This window comes from Artibeus jamaicensis, unplaced genomic scaffold, assembly GCF_021234435.1.
Source record: "Artibeus jamaicensis isolate MK-2021 breed Jamaican fruit bat unplaced genomic scaffold, CSHL_Jam_final contig_465, whole genome shotgun sequence".
NCBI lineage: Eukaryota > Metazoa > Chordata > Mammalia > Chiroptera > Phyllostomidae > Artibeus > Artibeus jamaicensis.
Genome location: NW_026521843.1, coordinates 17,561,560 through 17,584,667, shown reverse-complemented (window position 1 = coordinate 17,584,667; position 23,108 = coordinate 17,561,560). Strand labels below are relative to the sequence as shown.

At 51.8% G+C, this 23,108-nt stretch overlaps 1 protein-coding gene across 1 annotated transcript in view; it reads left to right on the top strand.

Annotated features, from left to right (window-relative positions):
* GALNT14 (polypeptide N-acetylgalactosaminyltransferase 14) overlaps positions 1–23,108 on the top strand; it is a 191,244-nt gene that overhangs the window by 131,418 nt on the left and 36,718 nt on the right. The window contains exons 3-4 of the mRNA XM_053667053.1: positions 14,497–14,595; positions 22,128–22,195. Coding sequence (XP_053523028.1) covers positions 14,497–14,595; positions 22,128–22,195 — 167 coding nt within the window. The remainder of the gene's footprint in view (positions 1–14,496; positions 14,596–22,127; positions 22,196–23,108) is intronic.

Below are 23,108 nucleotides of genomic sequence, written 5' to 3'. Positions count from 1 at the left end.
CACCCTTCCTGACCAGAAGGGTGCAGGAAGGTGTGAGGGGCCTTTGCTTTTTTCGTCCCACTCGGACCTTCCAGAGGGGCACACCACTGTGTGTGTCCTGAAGAAAAGACAGACGTGTGGGACACTTGGCCCTCAATCAGCCTGTTCCTGAACTTGGTGTGCTCAGTGTGGTTGCATCCCTGGAGTCACTAAGCTACAAGGCTTATCTCAGCTCCTTCAGTTTGAGGAACTTTTCACCCAACAGGCGAAAGGAAGGAATGACTCTTCTGTAATCTTTTAGCTGGGAGGTCTGAAAGATATCAGGAGGTTGCTCAGGGACTGTCAAGGAGACACAGTCATTCTGTAGCAGCTGACGGGAAGCCAAGAGTTGTGATTTTCTGTCTTTCCAGAACCTTCCAGGATGAGGTCTTCAAGACCAAAGACAGAGAGAAAGGTCAGTATGAAATAAAGGTTTGTGAGCCAGTGAGTTGGCTGACCATCAAAGGTTATTCTAGTGGAACGTGTGAGAGCACCGAGTCGGGAGCCAGACCGTCTGGTTTCATGCCGAGGTTCTGCTGCTCACTGACTGTGACCTCCCCAGGCTTCTCCCCAACAAGAGAGAAGGAATTGCAACACTTACCTCCGAGAAGTACTGTGCAGATTTAAAGCTCTTGACGAATGCCTGAGACACAGCGAGGGTTCAATAAATGTTATCTATTATTGCCCCTGTGGAATATGATTCAAGCAGGGCTAAAATAAGAATTGAAGGCGCCCTGGTCTCAGACACTGAGGGATCTTTCTCAGAAAATGTTTGAAAAATAAGCCTTGGCGCACCTCCATACTTGGGGCCCAGTTAGACTCAGCATTTGCCTTTGGAAAACACTCTCCCCTGTGCATGTGTGTGCACACATGTGCACACACATGCATAGCAGCCATCTGGGGGGTGCTTACACAGGTTAGGTGTAAGCTACCACCTAACACAGGTCCTGGTGGTGCCCCCCAGAGAACCCTCTGTGCAGCCTCCTGAGGGCGGCTGATCTTCCTGGAGAGAAGGCACTGCCGCCTCCACAGTCTTCACCAAAACTCAATGTCCCCCCCTCACCTGGAAGGGGCTGGTCCCCAGAAAAGACCAAAGCTAGTTTTCTGGAAAAACAAAGGCATAGACTAAAGCAATGGTCATTTCTAGGCAGTCTCCGTGCATGCAGCTGTCTGTGCTCTGCAAGTCCGGAGGGAGCCCGGACCGGACACGTGGGCAGCCGAGGAGCCTGAGGAAATCTGGGGCAGTAGACGGGAAAAGGCACATTGACTCGCTAGCATCAGTGACACCAAGGACAGAGTTGGGGCTGCTGGTTCCAGAACAGAGAGAGGAGATGGCCCGTCCTGGGTTCAGAGTCCATGCTGTCGGCAGAGGGCGGTCAGACACAGGCTCATCATAATTTAGGGGAACAAACCCTGGGTGCTGGTTCTGAGTTGGTGCCCATCTGATTGATGGGGTTGGGGAAGACCACAGGGAGGTTTTCTCAAAGCTAACATTTACAATCAAAGGGTTTTCAACTGTTCTGTGATGGCTTCCTTTGCTGGTGTTTAAATACCCTTCCTTTTATAAAATAATGATGATACCAGATGATGGGGTTTTTATAATATATTCTTTTCTGCAGAGTAAAATGTTGCAAGCAATGGTGTCTATAATTTTTGCATTTCATTCTACTTATACAAAAGAACCCAACATCTATTACTAGAAACCAGTGTCTGACACTAATGTTGAAATTTTAAATTGGCTTAGGAATTAGGAATTTTAAGGCTTAGGAATGACTTAGGACCACAGTGTCCAATAGAAATTGATGTGAGCCTCATATGCAATTAAAAAATTTCCAGCAGACACATTGTTAAAAGTGAAAGAAATAAGGGAAGTTAATTTCAATAATATATTTTATTTAACCCAATATACTCAAATAGTATCATTCCAACCTGTAAGCAGTGTAAAAACAATACTAAATCTTCTACATTCTGTTTTGTACGAAGCCCTTGCACTTTTGCGTATATTTCTCACTCACTGCATATCTCCATTCCAACTAGACACAGCCCAGGTGCTCAGCAACTGCTGTATCTGGTGACACCGGATTGGACAGAGCAAATCTGGGCAGGCAGTGCTGAGCCATAGCCCATGGTCCTATCGGATAGGATTCTGTCTCTCTCATCCTACTGAGGAAGCATCCGGTATCATCCCTAGGACTGTGGTATATGAGAGGAACATCCCAGCCATTCAGCACAGTTGAATATTTCCAGTGCAACACAGAATGGGTCAGAGCTGTTTGGGAGCACCATCTGACTCCCCCAGATGTCTCCCGGGGCGGCCTTTACCCCAGGCCCCATTCTTGCTGCCGTGACTTCATACTCCAACTTCAATTTTGGTGAATTGTTTGGCCTTTCTTCTCTGCATGACTGACTTTGGCACCTCACTCAGCTCACAGCTCTGCAGCTCTCTTGAGTTGGTGTCACCGTAAGTTAGCAGGGGACATTTTCTCCTGTGGCTTTGCCCCCATGGAAGCCTCACCCGCTTGCTCCCTCACTCGTTCTTTAGACACTTGCTGTGTGTCTGTTGAGCTTAGTCACCGTGCTCGGTGCTAACTGAGGATGCAGCCACAAAGAAGGCTACAGTGACGTGCCTTCACTGCAACGAACAGCAGAGGAGAAAGAAATGTAAATTCACCAGACTTGGTGGTAACTCTCAGAGATGAGGTGAATGCAGGGTCCTAGGGGAGTCCTTTGGAAAAGTCTTGGGAGATCAGGAAATGCTTCCTAGGGGAAATAATTTCCCAGCTAGGGTTAGAAGAGGAGAAAGTAGCCCAGCCTTGGAAGAGAGGAGAGTGCGTTTCAGACAGAGGGGAGGGAGGCGGTGCCTGCACAGGTCTGGAGGGAGAAAGCAGGTCAGAACCTGGCTGGAACGCGGAGGGTGTAAAGAGAGGAGTCGGAAGTGGTGCTGGGTCAGGGGACGATAAGCCGTGCTTGGGGCTTTGAACTTTATTTTGTGAGAAATTTGGGCGGTGCTGACAGGCGTGAAAGATTTGCAGTTTGGAAAGATCATCCCAGCTGCAGCGTGCGGGATAGATTGGAAGGGAATAAAGCCAGCTAGAAGCTGCTGCAGTAATCCCTGACAACGTGATGGGAATGGGCCAAAACATCCTGATCAGAGTTATGGACGAAGGATCAACAGGACCAGGTTTAATTAGACTGGGTGTGGGGGAGGGAGGGGCAGCACTGAGAGTACCTCTTGGGTTTGGACACACAGTAGGTGGTGAGGTGGGGAACAGGAAGGGGGCATCAGGCTTGGCCTGTATGTGGGAGATAAAGGGTGGTGAAGAGGTCACGGCAGGGGGACATGCAAGGGAAGCTGCTTGTCGGGACTGGGGTTAGGGTCGTGGTTGTTAGCAAACAGATGGGAAACTGAAGCCTTGAAAACAACTTAGATAATTCAAAGAGAGGGACGACTGAGAAGAGGATGGCATAGAAGAGTCTTTTTTGAGACTGAAAGAGAATTTCAGGTGAGGGAAAGAAAAGGAAAACCAAGAGGAAACAGCCCAAGAAGAGGATAGCCATGCTCCCAGGGTGATTTCACCAAAGCCAGGGGGAAAGTGATACAGGGTGCAGCCAGGGGAGGCCCCCCAAAAAGATTTGGAATGGTGCCCAGAATTCAAAGTGTATAGGAATATTGGAGAGACATATAAGATGTCCTCACCCTTCCCCCCCACCACAGGTGTGAGTTGGGGGGGAAGGGACACATGGAACAGGGCCATTGAGAGCTGTTTTGCATAGCAACAGTTTTGCAGCTAACCTCTGGAATGATTATTTAACATATCTATAACCTTTAACTGGTTTCATAGATATGTTAAATAGCTCTGGCCAAGTTTTGAGCCAGGGAGAAGGGAGTGGCTGGGACCCAAGATGTGGGCTGAGCCCCTGAGTGAGAAGAGCCTGCGAGAGAGCTTGGAAAAGATGGGCTCCGGGAAATGAGGGGATAACTGCCCAGGTGAAAGGGAAAATCACACAGCTTTGCCAGAATGGAGATCCCTGCAGCCAGGTGAAGAAGAAAGCCACATGCTTTTGGTGGAGTGCGAACCCCTGCAGCTTTGGTAGAAGAGGCCCACACGGCTTTGGGGTGCCCCCTTTGGCCGCGTGGCCTGGAAAGCAAGAGAGAATTTGACTGGAACTGGGTACAAAGAACTCTTGCCAGTGGACAATGAGAGGGTACCACAGTACTTTGGATTAACTAGAGAGATCCTGCCTGCACGGTGACACAGCTGACGGTGCCAGCGGCCTGCAACACAGACGTGTGCTCTTTTCCTGATTTACGGTACCCGGAGTTGAGACAGTGGGAGAAGGGAGCACTGTGTGGGTGTAGGTGTATACCCTAAAGGACTTTGATATTTTGGTGGAGGCATTAAGCCTAAATAGCATTAAATAAACATTTCGTTTCCTTCTCACGAATCTCTGGCATTGAGAGATGTCTTTCCAATTGGCGGCGGACAGAAGAGCCCAGTAGATATTAGTATTCTGTCCTTGGGAGGGGCCCCTGTTATGTAGCAATATTTGGCATCCCTAGGTGGGCCAAATATTGCCCCCCCTTGGACCTCTTGTTTGGTAACAAAAGAACTAAGCATTTCATAAGATGGATGGGCCTCAATGTCAAGTGTTACAGAGATGACAAGTAGGAAAAACGACTGAAAAGTTTCCATTGGGTTTAGCACCATAGAGAAGTAATAGGGAACTCGGCAGGTGTGTTTCGGGGGGAGAGGGTACTAAAAGGGCACTGGAAGGCCGAGGTGGCCAGTAACCCTATGCGGACTGGGGCTCTCGGCCTCTCTGTACCATCTGACAGGGCCCCCCAAGCCTGAGTGCTTTAAGGAAATAGCAAGTTCAATACCAAGAACTAGAAGATCTTGGCTCTGCCACTAACTAGCAGGGTGACCCTGGGCAGGTCAATTCACTGTCTGGGGCTCAGTTTCCTCATCTATAAAAGAAGGAGGGAGCCAGAACCAACATGTCCTAAACCTGTGTCCCACTCCTTCTGTTTAGTTGGATAGTAAATGCTAGGCTTGACTCAATCTATATTTGATAAATATTTGGGTTCCCATTATATGCAAAGGATTGTGTGCTTGGAAAGAAAAAGTGTCAGAGTAGCAGAGGGGACAGGTTTTGAGGTCAAAGCTTGGTAAACAGTAGGCCAGTAGAAGTCTCAGAACTTTCAACAAGTTAATGTGCACTGGTGGGTCACCAGAAAGGTAATCTGGCCCTGGCTGGTGTGGCTCAGTGGATTGAGCTCTGGCCTGCAAACCAAAGGGTCACCCATTCAATTCCCAGTCAGAGCACATGCCTGGGTTGTAGGCCAGGTCCCCACTAGGGGGCATGCAAGAGGCAACCACACATTGATGTTTCCCTCTCTCCTTTCTTTCCCTTCTCTCAAAAATAAATAAATAAAATCTTAAAAAAAAAATAAAACCAAAAGAGGTATAGTGATCTGGTATTTTCCCAGTATTTTTTCATTTGCAAAGTTATTTGACTCTTGTACACTTAACCCACGGAGCACGCATAGACTTCTTCGGGAGATGCGTCAGCAGCTTACAGTGTAGGGACTGCCTAACCAGGTGATCGCTGCGGTCGCTTCTAGTCCAGAGTTTCGGCAACCCAGGAGTTTGCTGCCAGAGAGAAAAGGGTCTTCCTGTTGCTGTGGGCTGCAAAATGAAACAGTGGCAGAGACTGAACCTTTAGGCAATTCTGGACAACATGGCCTTCTATATCATAGGGCCCCCCTTCCCTAGTTAGTCTCCCAGTTTGTCAGCAAGGATCCCTGGGGCATTCTTACATTGCCAGGAAAATGGGCTTGCAGAGCTGACTTCTGGGATCGCCATTCTGATCTGCAGCCTGCAATTAATTGGTCTGATGGGGAAGTGCCCTAGAATCGTCATAATGCAGACTTTCTTAGAAATCGGATGCTTCTGGAAGTCTGTGGCTAAGAAATCCAGAAAGGTCCTCTGAGGAGTAAGAAGTGACTGTGGACCCTGACCTGGTCTGACAGATTCAGCCAAGACTATGGTGGTGGTTCATACAGAGAGATGCGTTTGTTGATGTAATAGGTCCACCCTGCAACCAAGTACCCTGTCGGACGGCCCTCCCTGTGTTCACGGAATGGAAGGATGCCCATGATGCCATCTGGGTCTGTTTTCCTTCCTTCCTTCCTCCCTTCCTTCCTCCCTCCCTTCCTTCCTCCCTCCCTTCCTTCCTCCCTCCCTCCCTCCCTCCCCCTCCCTCCCTCCCTCCCTCCCTCCCTCCCTCCCTCCCTTCCTTCCTCCCTTCCTTCCTTCCTTCCTTCCTTCCTTCCTTCTCCCTCTTCCTTCCTTCCATCCACTTTTTAGGTTGGGTTATTTTGTTTGTTTTTAATTTATTTATTTTCCAAATACAGTTTTATAGCTGTCATGTAATGTTATATTAGCTTCAGATGTACAACATAGTGATTAGACACTTATGTAGTTTACAAAGTCATGACTCTGATAAGTCTTGAAACCGTGGAACACCAGACATGATTATTACAACATTGTTGTAGGTCAGCCCTTCCCTGACAGGACTTCTGTAAAAGAATTAAGCCATAAAGCCCTAGGATGTCCGTTGTCTGAAGTGAGTTAACTTCTCTATGCATGTGGACAGGTATTAAGTATGTACCATCCATGGGAGAAGCGAGAAGACAGTCATTCAAATAATTTCCTGCGTGTTATATTTTATATTAGGAACCTTGGAATTGAATCTGTAAAGAGCAGAACAAACCCCAAAGGTACTGCTGAAGGGTTTTTTGGTTTTTGGTTTTTTCGTAGCTAAGAGTGCCTGTATTTATTATCTGCATAACAAATTGTCCCCAAACTTAACGCCTCAAACCAATGATGCTGTTTAACATCTCACAGCGTCTGTGGGTCAGGAACTGAGGAATGGCCAGGTGGGTCCTTTACTTCAGGGTCTCTCTCAGGCAGCAACGACGGCGTTGGACAGAGCTGCAGGCATCTCAGGGCATGACTGGAGTGGACCCTCTCCCAAGCCCCCTCACGTGGTGGTTGGCAGGTTTCAGTTCCTCACAGGCTGTTGACTGGAGGCCACGCTCAGGTCCTTGCTGTGGGGGCTCCTCGGTCTGGCAGCTTGCTTCACCAAAGCATGCACGCCAAAAAAATGTCACAGTCTTTGGTAACCTAGTCGTGAAAGTGATATCCCATCACTTTAGCTGTGTTCTGTTCCCGGAAAGCAAGTCACCAGGTTCAGCTCACACTCCAGGGGAGATCACACAAGGAGGTGGGATCGGGGGCCCTCGGCTGCCACCACCCTGTGCGGCCAACTTCCTGTGCAGTTCACGTCCCTGCCCCAGGCCCTCCCAGTGTCCTGGAATTTAATAACACGTTCAGCAATTCAAAACATGATAGTGCCGTGGAATAGCAGATCTCACTGTCATTTTAAGTGTCTACGAGATGGAGGATTTCTGTTATACTAAGTGAGGGCAGCTACTGAAGCAAGAAACAGGAACAGTGTGTCTTTATGAGGAAGAACGAATTAACCTGCATGTGAAATCCCAGGGAAATTGACATGGAAAAAAAACTGCATGCCTTACAGTATATCCCGTGAAAGGAGATGGAAGGAATGTCTGATTTTACAGATGTCATACATTTTAGACTGCTTGTGTTTTTCCCTTCTAAAGAGTTGAGTTTGCTCCTAGAGGCCAGTCACAGACGCAGCATTTCACAGTTCCTGGGCATCTTCCTTTTCCTCTGAGCTGAGAGCAGGCTTCCTTAGACAGAGCTGAGCAGGGAATGCATTAGGTGTTCTCTGCTCTAAGGACTAAATCGATTCTAAAAGCTGGCAGAAAGCCCACGGTGCCTGTCCTCAGGGAACTGACATTCTGGGAAGATTACTGGGCCAAGAGCTATTCCCTTCTCATCCTTTCTTACACACACACACACACACACACACACACACACACACACACACACACCCCAGTTTTGGTGGCAGGGGAAATGAGGGGAGGAGACAGTGGTCTTCACCAGCTTCTTCAGGGCTAGAGCAATGCCACAGGGAGACAGGTGGAAGTGGAGGGGGGGTGTGCCCCCCTGCATCTGGGAATCCACAGATGGTCCCTCCCTCGGGGACAGACAGTGTTCGTCCAGGAAACTACCCCACTTTATGTTTCCCTCAGCCTTGGTGGCCGTGGAGTTCGGGAAGTGGAACATTTGGAAGAAATAACCCGTTCATTTCCTCTGCCCAGGTCTGAGGTCTGTAGCGCACTAGAACTCCAGGAATCGGAGGGACACAGCATGGCTTTCTGTGTAGGAGAGCTGTTCATTAACCACCCCTAGAAGGGGGCCTCGTGGAAATCCCACCTCCACTCACCTCTTCCGGCTCCATCTGGGCAGTAAGCAGAGGCCCCTGTGAGCACGTCCCTTGTGGCTGCCCAGCCAGCAGTGTCCCTGTCTTGTTACTAGTCAGGGGTGGCAGCCTGTCCCTCCCTTCTGGGCAGGTCAGGGCCACTGCTGGTTGCAGAGCTCAGTAGAAACGGCTCTTGAAGTGGTGATTGGAGCATGAGCACGTGGGCCCACATGGTGTTCAGGGCACCGAGTGGACCTGAGGAACAGTAGGGTGCTTGAAACGGTGCCGACATGGTGATGCTGTGGCACGGTGACGGGACCTCCAGCAGGTCTGGGGTCGCTAGCTGCAGGGAGTGCTTTAACCTCCCTGAGCCTCAGTTTCTTCACGGGTGAACTCATTGAACAGGAGCCCCCACAGGGCTGTTGTGAGCATTAAAAATGCTGGGGGTTCAGGATAGTGCCTGGCAGTAGGGATCACCGAGGAGGAGGCTGAAGTGGACGTTTTCACCTCTAAACCAGGGCACTAAGGCTGAGAGAAGTGAAGTCACTGCCAGGCTCCTGGGACCGCGTGGGTCCCACCCAGGCCTGCGGGATTTCCACTGCCCCCTGCTGTGTGATCTCCACATGACCTTCCCCTTTATCTAACTGCCCTCAGTCTCCCCTCTGGATCTCCAGAGCCCCTTCCAGAGTCCGTCTTCTCAGACTCGGAGCCATTGCCAGTTCTAGAAGAGCCAGAGTGCCTTTGTTTTACATGGACATTTTTGTAATAATAATTATGCTTTCCTCTCTGCTTCAAAGTTATTGAGGCTGCCTCTCCATCACACCCTCCTGATTTTATGCTCAAGAATAAAATCCCATATGTTTCTACTTTACGACCATGTCTTTTCTTCCCGAAGGGTGGTGTGCTATGGGAGGAAGATGTGTATGGGAGTTGGAGGACCTGGGTCCTTGCCCCGCAGGCACGCCCCAGGCCACCAGGGCCTCTCCTGCCCACTGAGAAGGTGGGCATGATGACCATCATAACACTGTTTACGGGTTGCTGCCCGTTTAATGAGCTCGTGCAGTAAAATGAAAGGCATGTGCACAGCATTACATTTCTGTGATAACTGACAGTGATCCTCGCTTGGTGAGTTTCTGACATGCCCGAGTTGGCAGGTGTTCAGGTGCAGGGGCAGGTGGGGGAGCAGCGATTGGCTGGTGGAGAGATGGGCAGAGACGAAAGAGGGAGACGCTCCAACCTCCGACCAAGGGTTAACATCTCAGAACCTTCTCTTGGAAGCAACCTCAGCACTGAACACTCAAGAAGGTGGTTCAGGAAGCACTTTGAGACCCAGCTGAACTTGAGGAAATCAAGAGTCTTAGTAGAATCTTTCTTCAAAGGAGAAAACCAACTCAGAGGAGCGTGCATTATTCAGGAGCTGCTGTGGCAATCAGGATGGCAGCCCGGGGCTGGCGTCTGTCTTTCAACACAGTCCGTGGTGGGCCCGTCCTGTCTCCTGGTCCCACCCCCATGCCCATCTTTCCTGCTCACTAGCTTTTGTCTCCAGTAAAACCCCTGAGTCTTTAATAAATTATAAACATGCTTTCTGGTCCGTCTGCCGGCGCCGGAGCTCCGTGTTGGCAGCCTTTTCCATTCCCCTCATGCCCCTAATAGGTCTCGCTGTTTGATTAATCTTTTAGATTGCTCTCTCCGAAAGCCGACTCTCTGCACTGTGTCCAGTTTTAAGGATTTTTCTCAGTCCTTGGCTTTGTTGCCGCCATGTCCAGTGCTCGTTCCAAAGCAGGGCTTCACTCCCCCACCCCGGCCTCAGAGGGCAGGTGGCTGTTGCACAGGGCTCAGGCAGGTGGGCCCCTCCAACTTTTGTACTTTAAGTAGGGTGAGTTCACAGTGGGACACTAGGGACATATACCAGGTGAAAAGTCACAGGATCTGGGTTCAGCTCACTCTGTAGGTGTGTGACCTTGAGCGAGATTCTGAACCTCAGTGTCCTCATCTGGGGAGTAAAGGTTCTCAGACGCTGTCATAACAGACAAGACACAGGATAACTCTGGGTGCTGTGAGCAGGGACAGAAGGCAGATAGTGCCAAGTCCCATGAGCCAGGATGCCTGTACCTTTGAGGCCAGAGCACCGCCCTACTGCCTGGCCTCCCCAAAGCCTGTGCATGCTGGTGGCACTTGCAGGGTTCCTGCCTAGCCTGGAGGAACAGCCTCTGTCCTACGGGCGCAGGAAGCTGGAGGCAGCTGAAGCCCTGGAGCACACCTGCGCATGCTCCAAATCTCTACCCAGCTTAGGAGATTGGACTGGGTCATCTCCAAAACCCCTTTTCTGAACTATGAGTTTGTGGTTCTCATTCAGGAGTACTGACTGGACATGGCATGGAGGCCGCTTCAGCCTCGGTTGTGATAATAATGCTAGCTGCCTGCCGTTTACTCAGCAGCTGTGAGACACAAGGTGTTTTGCCTGCAGTATCTGCGGTCTTCAGAATAAGCCCGGAAGGGAGGTATCTATTCACATTCTAGAGGTGACAACACTGAGACTCATGGAAGGTATGCAGCCAAGGGCACACACAGCCAGCGTGCAGCAGATCCAGAATTCACATGGACATCACAGCACAGGCTCCTTTCTCTGACATTGATGCAACCTCCTTCGCTCTCGCCTCCTCCCAGCACCCCTCACTCTCTATTGCACTGGCCAAACCACTCACCAAAAACACCCTTTCAGCCCATGCAAGATCTGGCTCCACCCAGTGGAGGAGGGGTCTACAGATTTGAACTTGGTGTTAAACATGAGTTACTCTTTGTCAAGCATCAATTAATAATCTCAGGGAGTGGTCTACAAGTTAAAGATTGTCTCCACTTTCCAGATGAAGAAATTGAGGCTTAGAAAGTAAGTTCAGATGTCCAGCCACAGAGTTGAGCCTCAGCTGCAGAATATTTGACATTCCATTCAAGTCAACCATACTTACTGAATGCCAGGCCTCATCAAAGCTTTTGACCACTGATGCCGTGAGAACCTTGAATAGGAGAGCCCTGTCTTATAGATGAGAACACAGCAGGCTGAGGAGGTGGGTGGTCTGCCCATGGTCCCTCAGCTGGTCAGTGATGTCCAGACCCTTAGGCCAGGGTACCACGAGCTGCCTCCCTTGGCACTCGGCCCGCGGGTCCAGAACTGTGCTGCCACTAGGATGCTGTACCCCATTTTCCATCTGCCCAGGTCTCCTCCATCCGTGAGATTCAGCTCATCCTTCTCTAGGGAGTCTTCTTCACCTCCCAGGTAGAGTCATGCCCACCTCTTCTCTCCTCCAGCCCCATGGGCTGCATCACTGCTGGTGAATACACCTGTCTCCTGGCTGGATGCCTATAAGGCAGGATAAGTGTCCCTTGTTCCCTAAAGCTCTCCAAAACCATTAAGTCTCAGTACCACCTTCCCTGAATAACTTATATCACAAAGGTTGGGGGGTCCCATTGCCCTGCAGTGTGTGGAGGGGAAGCCATCTCCAAGACAGTGCCCAGAGTCTGACCCTTGGCACAGCCCTGGCAGTGCTGGCCTTCTAAGTCCTCAGCTTTATTGCCATCCTGCAAAGGAGCTGACCATGAGCATTGCCACCCACCCCACTCTTCATGCCTCTCCGCGTCCTCACGAACCTGGCAGCACACCAACCAAGGGACCCCCACATCTACCTTGACCAGCCACCTGCCCTTCTCCCTCCCTACTGCTCCCACCTTAGACACAGGTCTGCACCCAGAGATAGCTAAGTCCAAGGCCCGTCTCATTGGGGGGCCATTTCAAGGCATTTTTCTTCCATTTTCATAATGGTTATTTAATGTACAACAAATTACCCCCCCCCCAAAAAAAAAAGTTAGTGGCTTAAAAGAACAGGAATTGTTGATTTATCTTCATGGTCAGGAATTCGGAGCATGTTGGCTGAGTGGTTCTGGCTTGGAGCCACTGTCTTCTGGGGCTTGACCCGACCTGGCAGACTCACTTCCAGGCTGGCTCGCTCATATGGCAGGCAGCTTGGCGCCGGCTGTGGGCCTCAGTTCCTTTGCATGCGGGCTGGCTTCACTCCCAAGTGGTTATGGTGGAGCCTGAAGTGCTTTTATGACTTAGCCTTTGAACTCACATTCTGTCACTTCCATCACATTCTATTGGCCATATAGTCTAGCCCAGATTCAGTGGAGGATAAAGGTATACAAGGCATGAGGGCCAGTAGGTGAGAATCACTGGAAGCCGTCTGGGAGGCAGGCTACCACACCTTTTAAAACCATAAAATGCAAAGTCATCAGCTGAGCCAGAAATGCATTTTCTGAATTTCTCCCTTTCTCTGTGAATGGGCATCTGGTATCCTTAATTTCTATTCTAGGGATAGGGAGATGGACAAGGGTCCTTCTTCCCTAAAGCAACTCACAGTCAGGGAGACAGTCCCATCTCAAGAAGTACTAGAAGAGAGAAATATGCACAGTTATGGGAGCACAAAGGACAGATTGTTAGCTGTCTGTGAGAGCATAGAATAGCTTCGCAGCAGAGGGGACATTTGCTCTGGGTCTTGAAGGATGTGCAGGAGCTCATCCGGCAGAGAAGGGAAGAAGAACATTGCTTCATGCGGAAGTAACAGTGTGAGCAGTGGCAGAGAGTGATGGAACTATATTAAGGAGCAATTACAAAAGGTTTTGAAAGCTGTGCTGGGGGGTTTGGACTTGCACATCAGGAGCCACTGGATGGCTTCAGCCAGAGGAAGGCCTGGGCAGAGCTGTGTGGTGGGCAGATGACTGGCAGGGGCAGATGCTGGAGGCAGGAGGGCCATGGGGATGAGAGAGGAGGATAGATTCAGGGGTGTTTTATTTGCAGGTGGAGCTGGCAGTGTGTGTTGAGACCCTGTCTCTGTGGGGTGAGCACAGAAAGGCCTGAAGCTCATGACTTACCTTTTCCACAGTGTCTTCCCCCGAGGCCTTCCTTTCCTAATTCTCGGCTTCTCCTGGGTGAGCCAAGCCCAGCCTGCACTTAGGTGCTGAGCAGAACAGCCCGCCTTTCTTGGAATAAGTTCTCTGATTCAGTCTTTGCTCTTATAGATAAAAGTGTTCAGAATTATCAGTGAGGCCACAGGGACATCAGGCCCACTGGCCTGGGAATGAGGTTCGTAAGTATTTTAGGCCACAGACTTCTTTGAGAATCTACACAAAACTATGAACCGTTTCCCAAGGTGGTGGGGGAGCGGGGGATGCACATTTGTATACACAGCTTTACAAACAATTTCAGTGGGCTCACAGTCCCCTTGAAGTCCATCCTTGGGTGTCTGGACCCTAATTTAACAGCCTAGGAAGAAATGGAATAGGGAGAGAGGACATGCTTGATTCACCAAACATCTTTTATTTACTTCTGTGTTCAATACCCCTCCTTGTACTTGGACAGCCCCCCGAAGAGCAAGGAACAGGAGGAAAGACTCACTGAGGGACAGCCCCTGGTGGCACCAGCTCCCTTGGCAGGTTTATCTTCATTATTATAGTAATTCTCAGGCAGTGGGCTACAATTTTCACTTGCAGCAAGGTATTACATTGAAAGTACCCTAGATGTAATTGTCATATGAAATGATCCTGGACACATGGGAATGAGTGATTTTTCAAGACTGGGTTTTGTGAGTATTGTTTATGCCAGGGTTTGGGGGCTCTGCCTCTTTAAGCATGGCCAATTTGGGAGTGTTGGGGGCAAGAGGTTGGTCAGGTGTGCTGGGCTGGAGCTGCTGGCCCAGAATATGTGCAGCCTCTGCCAGCTGGATGGGCACAGACTGGGGGCAGGTTTGTACGGCCCCCAGGAACCACTGGGCACTAACTGGGGCATGCAAGGAATCCCACATTTATGTTCTATATCCCGACTTAACGTGGCTCTAAGCCCATGTACCCCTAGGGGGTAGGAAATTAAGTTTCAGTTATTTTCGGAGCTTCCCCACCCCACTGAGGGTCCAGGTGAGGCCCTAGGGTCTTGCCCAGGACTGTGCAGCTAGGGCGGCCCCATCAGAGGCCAGGCATTTGTCCGTGCTGGTGACCATGACGATGCTCTTGGTTCCAGCCCCTGACACCCACTTTGCCCCCAAAGTTCTTAGTGGTCTCCTGCCTTTTCTTCCCCAGGTGCACCCTGCTGATGTACTGCAGGGACCTCCCTCCCACCAGCATCATCATCACCTTCCACAATGAGGCCCGCTCCACCCTGCTCAGGACCATCCGCAGGTAAGCTATCCTTCCTGGTTGGTCAGCCCTCCAGGGCCAGCACTTGGTGAGGGCGTTTGCTTGCTGGGGGTACTGGCCTTGTGGTGAGGGTATCAGGTGTTCTCAGCCCCTGCCAGGTGCTGGTCTACATGTCGCACATGCATCCACTCAGTCTCTCCTCACACCCCTGTGAGGGTGGCTATTCGCTCATTTTACAGGGGAAAGACAGAGGGCTGAGATGCTGGGTAATTTGCAGGAGGCCACTGAGCATTGTAGAGATCCTAGCAGAGCCCTTGCCCTTGACCACTGTATAGACTGCCTCTAGAACATGAGTTCTAATTTCACAGCTGACGAGGGAGCTGAGGCCATGAGAGGCTGAGGGTGCCCCCCACCCCCAGAGTCAGGTCAGGATTAGAACTCTGGTTGGCCAAGTGCTGCCTCTTCCAGCACCTGCCTCTCCACAGCCTCCCATGCACCAGGGCCCAGGAGGCAAACGGCTGATGTTTGCTTTCTCGGTCACCACTGTTTCAGCCCTATTCCCTCTTGGGCCTTTCCATCTACCCTCAGCGCCTAGTCTGGGACATGCCATCGCTCTGACGAGCAGGCCCTTTCCTGTGGCCTGCATGCATTTTAATATGCAAAAGTCCCAGCATCAGCCCCTAGCAGAACACCCCTTAAAACACAGACAGGCCCCAGAGACATGGCCAGGAATCTTTTGCCCAGGTTCTCAGAGGATGCTGGTTGTTTCAGCTTCCCTTCTCTATGCCATGCTCCTTCCTCCCCTCTGGAGCCTCTCTCCCCAAAACCCCCTTTTCCCCCAAATCATCTGGCCCACCCTTTTGTCACTCACGTCTCTAGCCACGTTGGCATCTTAGATGGTGCTTAGAACAGCAGCCACTGGTCCCTAGGTCCCCTCGGGTGCAGATACCTGAGTTCACGCTCTCAGCTGGGGAGGCAGGAGGACAGCACTCTGCCCACATGAAAGCTGAGAAACTGAGACTCGGAGGTACTGAACTGCGGCCTCCTGTTGCTCAGCTAACAACAGAGACGCAGGGCTTTGACCTTGCACTCTGATTTGAGTTCTTCTCAGCAGCCTCAATAGAACCAGGCTTTCCAGCATGGGGGCATTGAGTGCCCCTGGGGGAGGTGTTGGGGCCACAGGTGCACTCAGCCATACATCTAGCAAGAGAGGGGCTGGCCTGGGGAAAGGTGCTTGTGGTACTTCCACTCCCCTGGCCCATGGCGCATGAGAGCCCTTTCACATCTGCTGGGCGGCACATCAAGTGGTCTCCCAATCCCGAGAAGATTAGATGTGGGCCAAGCAGGGGACAATCAAGCACAGCAAAGCATCATCATTCCCAACAACAAGCCATGCCTTCTCTCTCTCCCTGATGTACCTGCGTGGCTTGGGACAGGTGGGGAAGCTCCAAGTGGCAGGAGGAAATCAGCAGTAGGGTCCCCCTGGTGGCAGGCATCAAGTCCTCTGCAACACCTGTCATTCCTGATGAATGTCCGCTTTGTAGGGCCAGTGCATCCCTCAGAACTGTAGGGAGGGACCTGCCCAAACCCACAGGCACCAGCCTGGTGTTACTCTCTGCCCATGGGTGCAGCTGTGTCTGCTGCCCGCATGTCCTTGGGGACTGGCTGGCCCTGTCCTTCCACCTGCCACTTGCCCTGTCTGCCCTGGCTTCTGCATTCACCCCACAAGCCACTTGATTTGAATTTGATTTTCCAACAAGGCTTCAGCTTTTGACAAGAAAAGGTGCCAAGTCACTGTTGGATGTCACTGTGGGTCTCCCGGTAGACCAATAGTGTGCCTTTCTGATTTGTAAACCAGTGTGGGTCCATGTGGAGGGGCGGGGATGAGGAATGGCCCCACTTACCTGGATAGGTTCTGGTGAAGGGAGAACAGAGTTCCACGGCCCCACGGACGGAGCAGGCACACGGCGGCAGAGATGCTGGTCCCAAAGGACCAGCCACAGATGGTCGTGTCTGCGCATGTCCACCGGATACTTTCTGGAGAGCACTACAGCACCTGAGAGAAGCTCCTTACCTTCCAGGCTGGCCTCTCTCCTCTGTTAAAGAGCCTTCTGATGCCATGCAGCTCTGTCCCCCTCAACCTTCAATACACATACATCTGTGCGCACACACACACACACACACACACACACAGTCTCACTCACCGTCAGGGGGCTGAGAAGTGCGGGCACAGAGAAAGCACTTGATCAGCATTAGCCACCCTATACCTGCACAGCTGGTGAGAACTCAGAAGGAAAGGGGCTGTAGGGTGCCTAAAGGCACTGTACTTGGAGTCTAAGGACCTGGGGTCAAGTCCCTACCTGCCACTTCCAGCCCTGGGACCTCGGGCAGGTCACTAACCACCTCTGTAAAGACAGTGATGAAAGTATACTAGATGTCTCAAGTTCCATCACTTTTCCCACAATGGACCTTCCTCTCGGGAATGCCTCAGAAACATTTTGGGGGCATTATAATATGGAGGCCCCAGCCCCCAGGTTTCCCTCACACTGTGTTTATGTTTTGGGGGCCCTTCAGCTGCTGCCCTCAGACTCATCCCCTTCCGCTCCAAGACACACTTTTCCTCTTCCGGCTGCTCCTCCGCCTCTTTTCATAGTAGTGACAATGACACTTTGTAACAGCAACAGGTTAAACCTGTGCTGTTTGAAGTTTGCAGACCCCTCACTTCAGTCGGGGCCCCAGGGGAGTCTGGGATGTTCAGTGCCCATGGTGAACCGAGGACAAGAGCCACAGTGGGTGAGGCAGCACAGGGGCCAGGGCTCGGGCTCTCGACTTCCTGTGTGGAAGTTGGGGGGCAGCCTGGGTGTGGCCCCAGCACCTCTGTCCTCTGGTCTAGAGGTCCGTCTCCAATGCCCTGGTGCCCTGCTCTTTGGGAGGAGGCTTGGAGCCCATCGACATTACCCTCCTCAGAAGGTATCCCTGCAGTGCCAGGCTCCACACCAATTTGTTGGGCCTTTGGCTGAGAGAGCCCTGGGCCTGTGTCCTGCCTCTCGGGAACTTCGATGTTAGCCAGGCCCCTGGCTCAGGCCCAGGTGTAACTCGAAAGGTAGCAGGGTGGGGGCCGGGAAGCCAGGTGTGAACAGACCTCTGTACATCATCAGCAGGCTGGATGGAAGTGAACTTCAGGGGTGGGGGGGGAGGAAGATTAGTATTTCTAAAAGACTCCACAACCAGGTAGCATTTGCCTCAGGGTTCCATACTTCCTTCCCTTCCCTGCTCGTCCTGCAAGTAAGTCACTAGCTACTGAGTGGGGGCTGAGTGAGAAGCTCTTCCTATCGTCTCACCATTGATGAAAGGATCTCTGAGGTCTCTTTCATCTTTAATCTTCTAAATTTTGGATGGCTTTACTGCCAGGCCCTCAAAAGCAAAAGATGCTCAAGGAACTGGGGGCGGGGAGTGGGTGACTGTTCCTCTCCTCCCTCCAGCCCAGCACTTGGCCGGCCTTCACCTCTCTGCTCATGCCTGCCATGCCCTCCAGCCCCTGAGTTAGCTGGGGGTCTGGGGGCTGCCCACACCTGGGGCACTCAGAGCCAGGCAGAGGCACGATGGGGTGGGCGATGGGGAGAGGGAGAGAGAATCACGACCTAGATGAATTAGGGCACTCTTCTCACGTAAGGAAAGAGAGAGAAAGCCCCCAAAGATGGTTTATCCCTGGTGTTGCAGTGGGTCCCGAGCATGAGTGGGAAGGGGCACCTTTAGCTCCATACCTCCCACAGGGGCTCTGGGGCCTGCGCCATTTATCCATTATATCCCTAGTCTCCTTCCTGTTGCTTTTTGCAAAGTCCTAGATTTAGAGGAGCAATTTCTCAGGTCCAGGTGGTGAAGAAACTGGACTCTGGGGCTAGAGTTGCCTGCTCGGCCCTTACCAACTGTGTGACCCTGAATACACTCCTTCACCTCCCTGCCTCAGTTTCCTTCTATGCAAAACAAGGGCTACTGGTAATAACTACTTTGCATGATTGTGGAGAAGAGTGAATGAGCTCAGGAAGGTAAAGGCCTCGAAACAATACCTGAGCCCACACAGGCCACAGACAACAGGTGATGTGCCTCCGGTGAGTAGGCAGCAATGTCCTAATGCAACTTCAAACTGGAGCAGGGGCCAGGATCTCCTGGAGGGGTTGTTAAAATGCAGTTTCTTGGGCTTCCTCCGAGTTACTCTAGCTCAGTAAGTCCAGTGCAGGGCCCAAGAAGACACATTTCTAACAAGCCCTTAGTGACGCCGATGTTATTGGCTCAGGGGTCACACTCGGAGAACCGGTCTCATTATCAATACTCAGATTCCGAGAGCAGCCGCTGTGTGCTGCGCACCTGCTAGGGGCCTGTCGTGTGGCTGAGGAAGTTGCACCGAGGGCTCAGTACTTACTGAAGCTCTCCATCTGGTGAATGGAGGACGGACAGGCAAGTGCCTCACTCAACCCAAGCCAGTCTGGCTTCAGAACGAGTCAACTGCTCTACCAGCCTGGGGTCTTCATTCAGCTGGCATTTATGAAGCGTTTGATAAACCCTGCCTGCATACAGCACCTCGGAGTTCACAAAGCAATTTCAAATACATTTCCTCATTTCATACGCACAAAAGCCTGTGAAGTAGGTCAAGTATTAATATTGCCCGCCTTTACAAGGAAAATGTAATTACAGCTGCAAAGGAAGGCAGCCCGGCATCTTGTTCAGGACTGCACAGGTAGGAGGCGGTGGAGGCTGCTGGCCCCCCGTGCTGCCCACACCGCCCTGACCGCTGCCTCTCTGGGCGCTCCGTGTGGACCTCACAGGTAGGGCAGCAGGCAGAACACAGAAGGTGTAGAAGCTGCCTGTACAGCCGTCTGGTCCTCTGGCAGAGGTGCGAGCTGTGTGCAGGAGACTCAGTTAAAGATGATTGATTCCCAGGCACCGTGTGACCTGGCTATAGGTGAGCACTCACTCCCATGCTGAGGCTGTGTTAGGAAAGGGCATGGAACAGCCCCAGGGACTGAAACAGGAAAATAAAAACATGCTCAGCTGGGCCCTGGGGAAAGGGAGAGTTCCCCTCCCTGTGGAAGGGGCTGGTGAGGTGCGTGGGCCGAAGTGATGAGAGTGAAGGAGAGACCTGAGCAGCCAGGGTCGGGGGGTGGGGTGGGAATGGGTGTAGGGTGTGCTGAAGAGAGCTGACCTGGGCTGACCTGGACCTTTCTCCTTCACCAGCCACCCCAGGAGCTGAGAGCACCTGGGCCCTCGCAGCCCAGAGCCCCTTTTATGGAGTGGGCCCCTCCCCACCTCCCCCATCACTCCAATTGCTCTGATTAGAGGAGCAAAAACAAGCCAGGTGTTACCAGGAAATGGTCTAATTAGCACTTACTGCTGACGATTGCTTTTTTTTTTTCTTTTTTAAACCCTGGACATTTTTTATTCACTAATCATCTCTCAGTTCAACCAGTGCAGAGCCACACGCGATTTACCTTTTGATGTTCGCAGAAGAGAACTCTTGAATTTCAAAGAGCCGGCAGGGATTTGGGGAATCACATGCAGAAGCTGCAAGCCATAATCAAACCTCATTAGAGGGTATTCTTCAAGCAGGTTTTCCCTCTCTTTCTGCCCCCCTTTCTGATTAGAGGGCTGGCTGTTGAGTTTGCCTGTGTTTTCCCTGGGACGATCACAGTTAAGGGTTTCCTTCCACCACCTCCTGCCCCTCCTGGTTCTCACCTCCCAACAGCAGACTCAAGGCTTGGTGTTGGGGCTTCTCTCTCCACCTTACACACTGGTGCCGCTGTTGCCATGGTGAGAATTAAGGCCTCATAAATAAAGGTAGCTCCAGGCAAGGTTCTGCTGGAGAGTCTCTGCAGTCTACTTAGAAAAGCGCCTCACCTGAAACAGGGCTCAGAAGGGTCCTCCAGAGAGGAGGGACACACGAGACACCTGGGCTCCACCCATCTGAACTGCCTCCCCAGCCCCAGGCGGCTCTGGGTCTCCCTCAGTGGGCGGTGTGGCCCACGAGTGTTTCTGAGGGAACATGCATTTTGGGGGTTTTCAGGAGAAGCACGATCCAGCCGTCCCAGTCAGGCCTGACACCCAGAGTGGACTCCAAAACCCGGCCTTGTCCTGGTAAACAAAGTCAATTCAAAAAACCATTATGATGCACAAATAGTAGTCGTTGCTACAACGTTTCATTACTGGGTGCCAGACACCCTGCTGAATGCTTGGGACATGGTTTCTCCTTTCATAGTCCCCACATTCCTGTGAAGTGCTTGCTACTCTTATTATCCCATTTTATAGATGGAGAGACTTGGCTGCGCAGGGCAGTAGAGTAACTTACTCAGGTTTACACAGCCTGCAGTAAGTAGCTGCTAGACCACAAGCCTCTGGAAGGCAGAGCCCATGTCTCCTTTGTTCCTCATTATATAACCAGCGCCAAGCACATAGTAGGTGTGCACTAAGTGTCTCTGGAGGGGATGGTTACGGGCCAAGGAAGGGGCTGTGCTGAACTCTGGCAATACAGAGGGAACTTCACAAGGATATGATCCATCCCCGGGGGTTTAACCATCTACAGGGTCTGCAAAACCAACCCACAGAGTCAGGCAGCAGTGAAAACCGCAGGAAGCTTCAGATACAAACTGCTGAGGAAGCCCAGAGGAGGAAGCAATTAATTCTCACTAAGTGGGGTGGAAAGCTGTTAGAGAGGAAGTGACATTTGAACTGGTCCTTGTGGCAGAGGACGGGCATGAGCAGCCACGACAGATAGCAGTAGGGAAGCGGGCTCTGGGGTGGGAATGAGCAGGGTGCCTCTTAGATAAGGACCTTGGGCATGAACGATGGAAACGGGAGCTGGCTGCAGGCTGCGATCGGCCTTGAGGAGCACTTTGTATCAGCGAGGCAAGTCACACAGTCAGAGATCGGATCTGTGCTTCGGGAAGCTCGCCCTGGAGGCCACGGGAGGGCGGCTTGGGCAGGGCAAAGGCCACTGTAATAAACCGTACACAAGAGGCTGGAGCAGGGAGAAGAGGTGAAAGTGACTTGGGTGACGTTTTTAAGTCAAACCAGCCCATCTGGGGTGAGGTGTCAGCGAGAGGCAGGGCTGTGGAGGACGACTCCTGCGCACCTGCCTGGGTGCCGGCTGGGTGGTGCTGGGTCGTCACCACCACAAAGTAGCGTTCTCTGCCAGGGGCTCCCAGGGGAGCGGTGGGCCTGGGCAAGCCCTCTGGCTGCTTTGAGGGGTTTGTTTTTTTTTTTTAAGATTTTATTTATTTATCTTTAGAGGGGAAAGGGACAGAGAGAGGGAGAGAAACATCAATGTACGGTTGCCTTTCATGCATCCCCTGCTGGGAACTGGCCTGCAGGGAACCAGCCTGCAACCCAGGCATGTGCCCTGACTGGGAATCGAACCACGACTGTCTGGTTCGCAGGCCCGCGCTCAATCCACTGAGCTACACCAGCCAGGGCCTGCTCTGAGTTTTTATTCCTCCAACGCAGCGGTGCCTGTTTAAAACTCGATTTAATGCACATACTTGCCTCTGGAAGTCCTAATGATCTTTCCTCTTCCCATCTCCCAGTGTATTAAACCGCACCCCTATGAATCTGATCCAGGAGATCATATTGGTGGATGACTTCAGCAATGACCGTAAGTAACATCGCCCCCTTGCTCCGTAGACACAAGTGTCTGTTCTGGCCCCTGAGTGACAGGCAGAGGCGAGCCCATGGTTCTCTGGGGAGGGGGGAAAGCCTGGGTTTATGGCAGGAATGGAAACTTCGAGTGTCCATAAGGGGCTCAGGTAGGAGATAAACCTCACCTTTATGAAACAATCTCCTGGGTTCTCTGCCGTGAGTCTTTGAGGACTTACGCAGGTAAACATAGTAGATTCTTGACTGGTTGTGGTTGGTGTGTGTGTGTGTGTGTGTGTGCAACTGCTCCTTGGCCTGCACTCCTGGGTGTGCAAACTACACCTTCAAAGGATTGGCCCTGATGCCCAGAAGCAGTTATATCACCGAGGATTCCTTCGTGGAGTGCTGCGATCACCTGCGAGCCCGAGCTGAGGCCGGCCCTCCCTCTCTGTGGGGGGGCTGGGCGGGCTCTCTCTGTCCTTGGGATCTCCAGTGGGACATCCCATCACCTGGCCATGCCTTCCAACCCTGCAACCCACTGGATATCACTGTCTCCTAGTTGTCCTATCAAAGAACCCGGCTCCCACCGAAACTCACACTCCAAATCCTTTCCCCGAGAAAAGCTTGCAGGTGTTTTCAAGCATCTGTTCAGTTTGACAGGTACAATTCTTACAGAAGCATTGTTAGACTTCAGGTGTTAATAGTGCCGGCATGGGTACAGTGCCGCTCTCTTCTGAGAGCCATGGGTACAGTTCCAAGCAGTCAGCCACACCCAGGCAGGACCGACCCTTCCCAGTGGTGACCAGGGGAAGCAAACAAGGGTCACTGGGGACAGCTCCACGTCCCAGGTGAGTGGAGTCTGTCCCCACCCGTGCTGACACTGGAGGCTGGGAGTAGGAGGCACTACTGTGCTGGGCTGTGCTGTAGGAAGT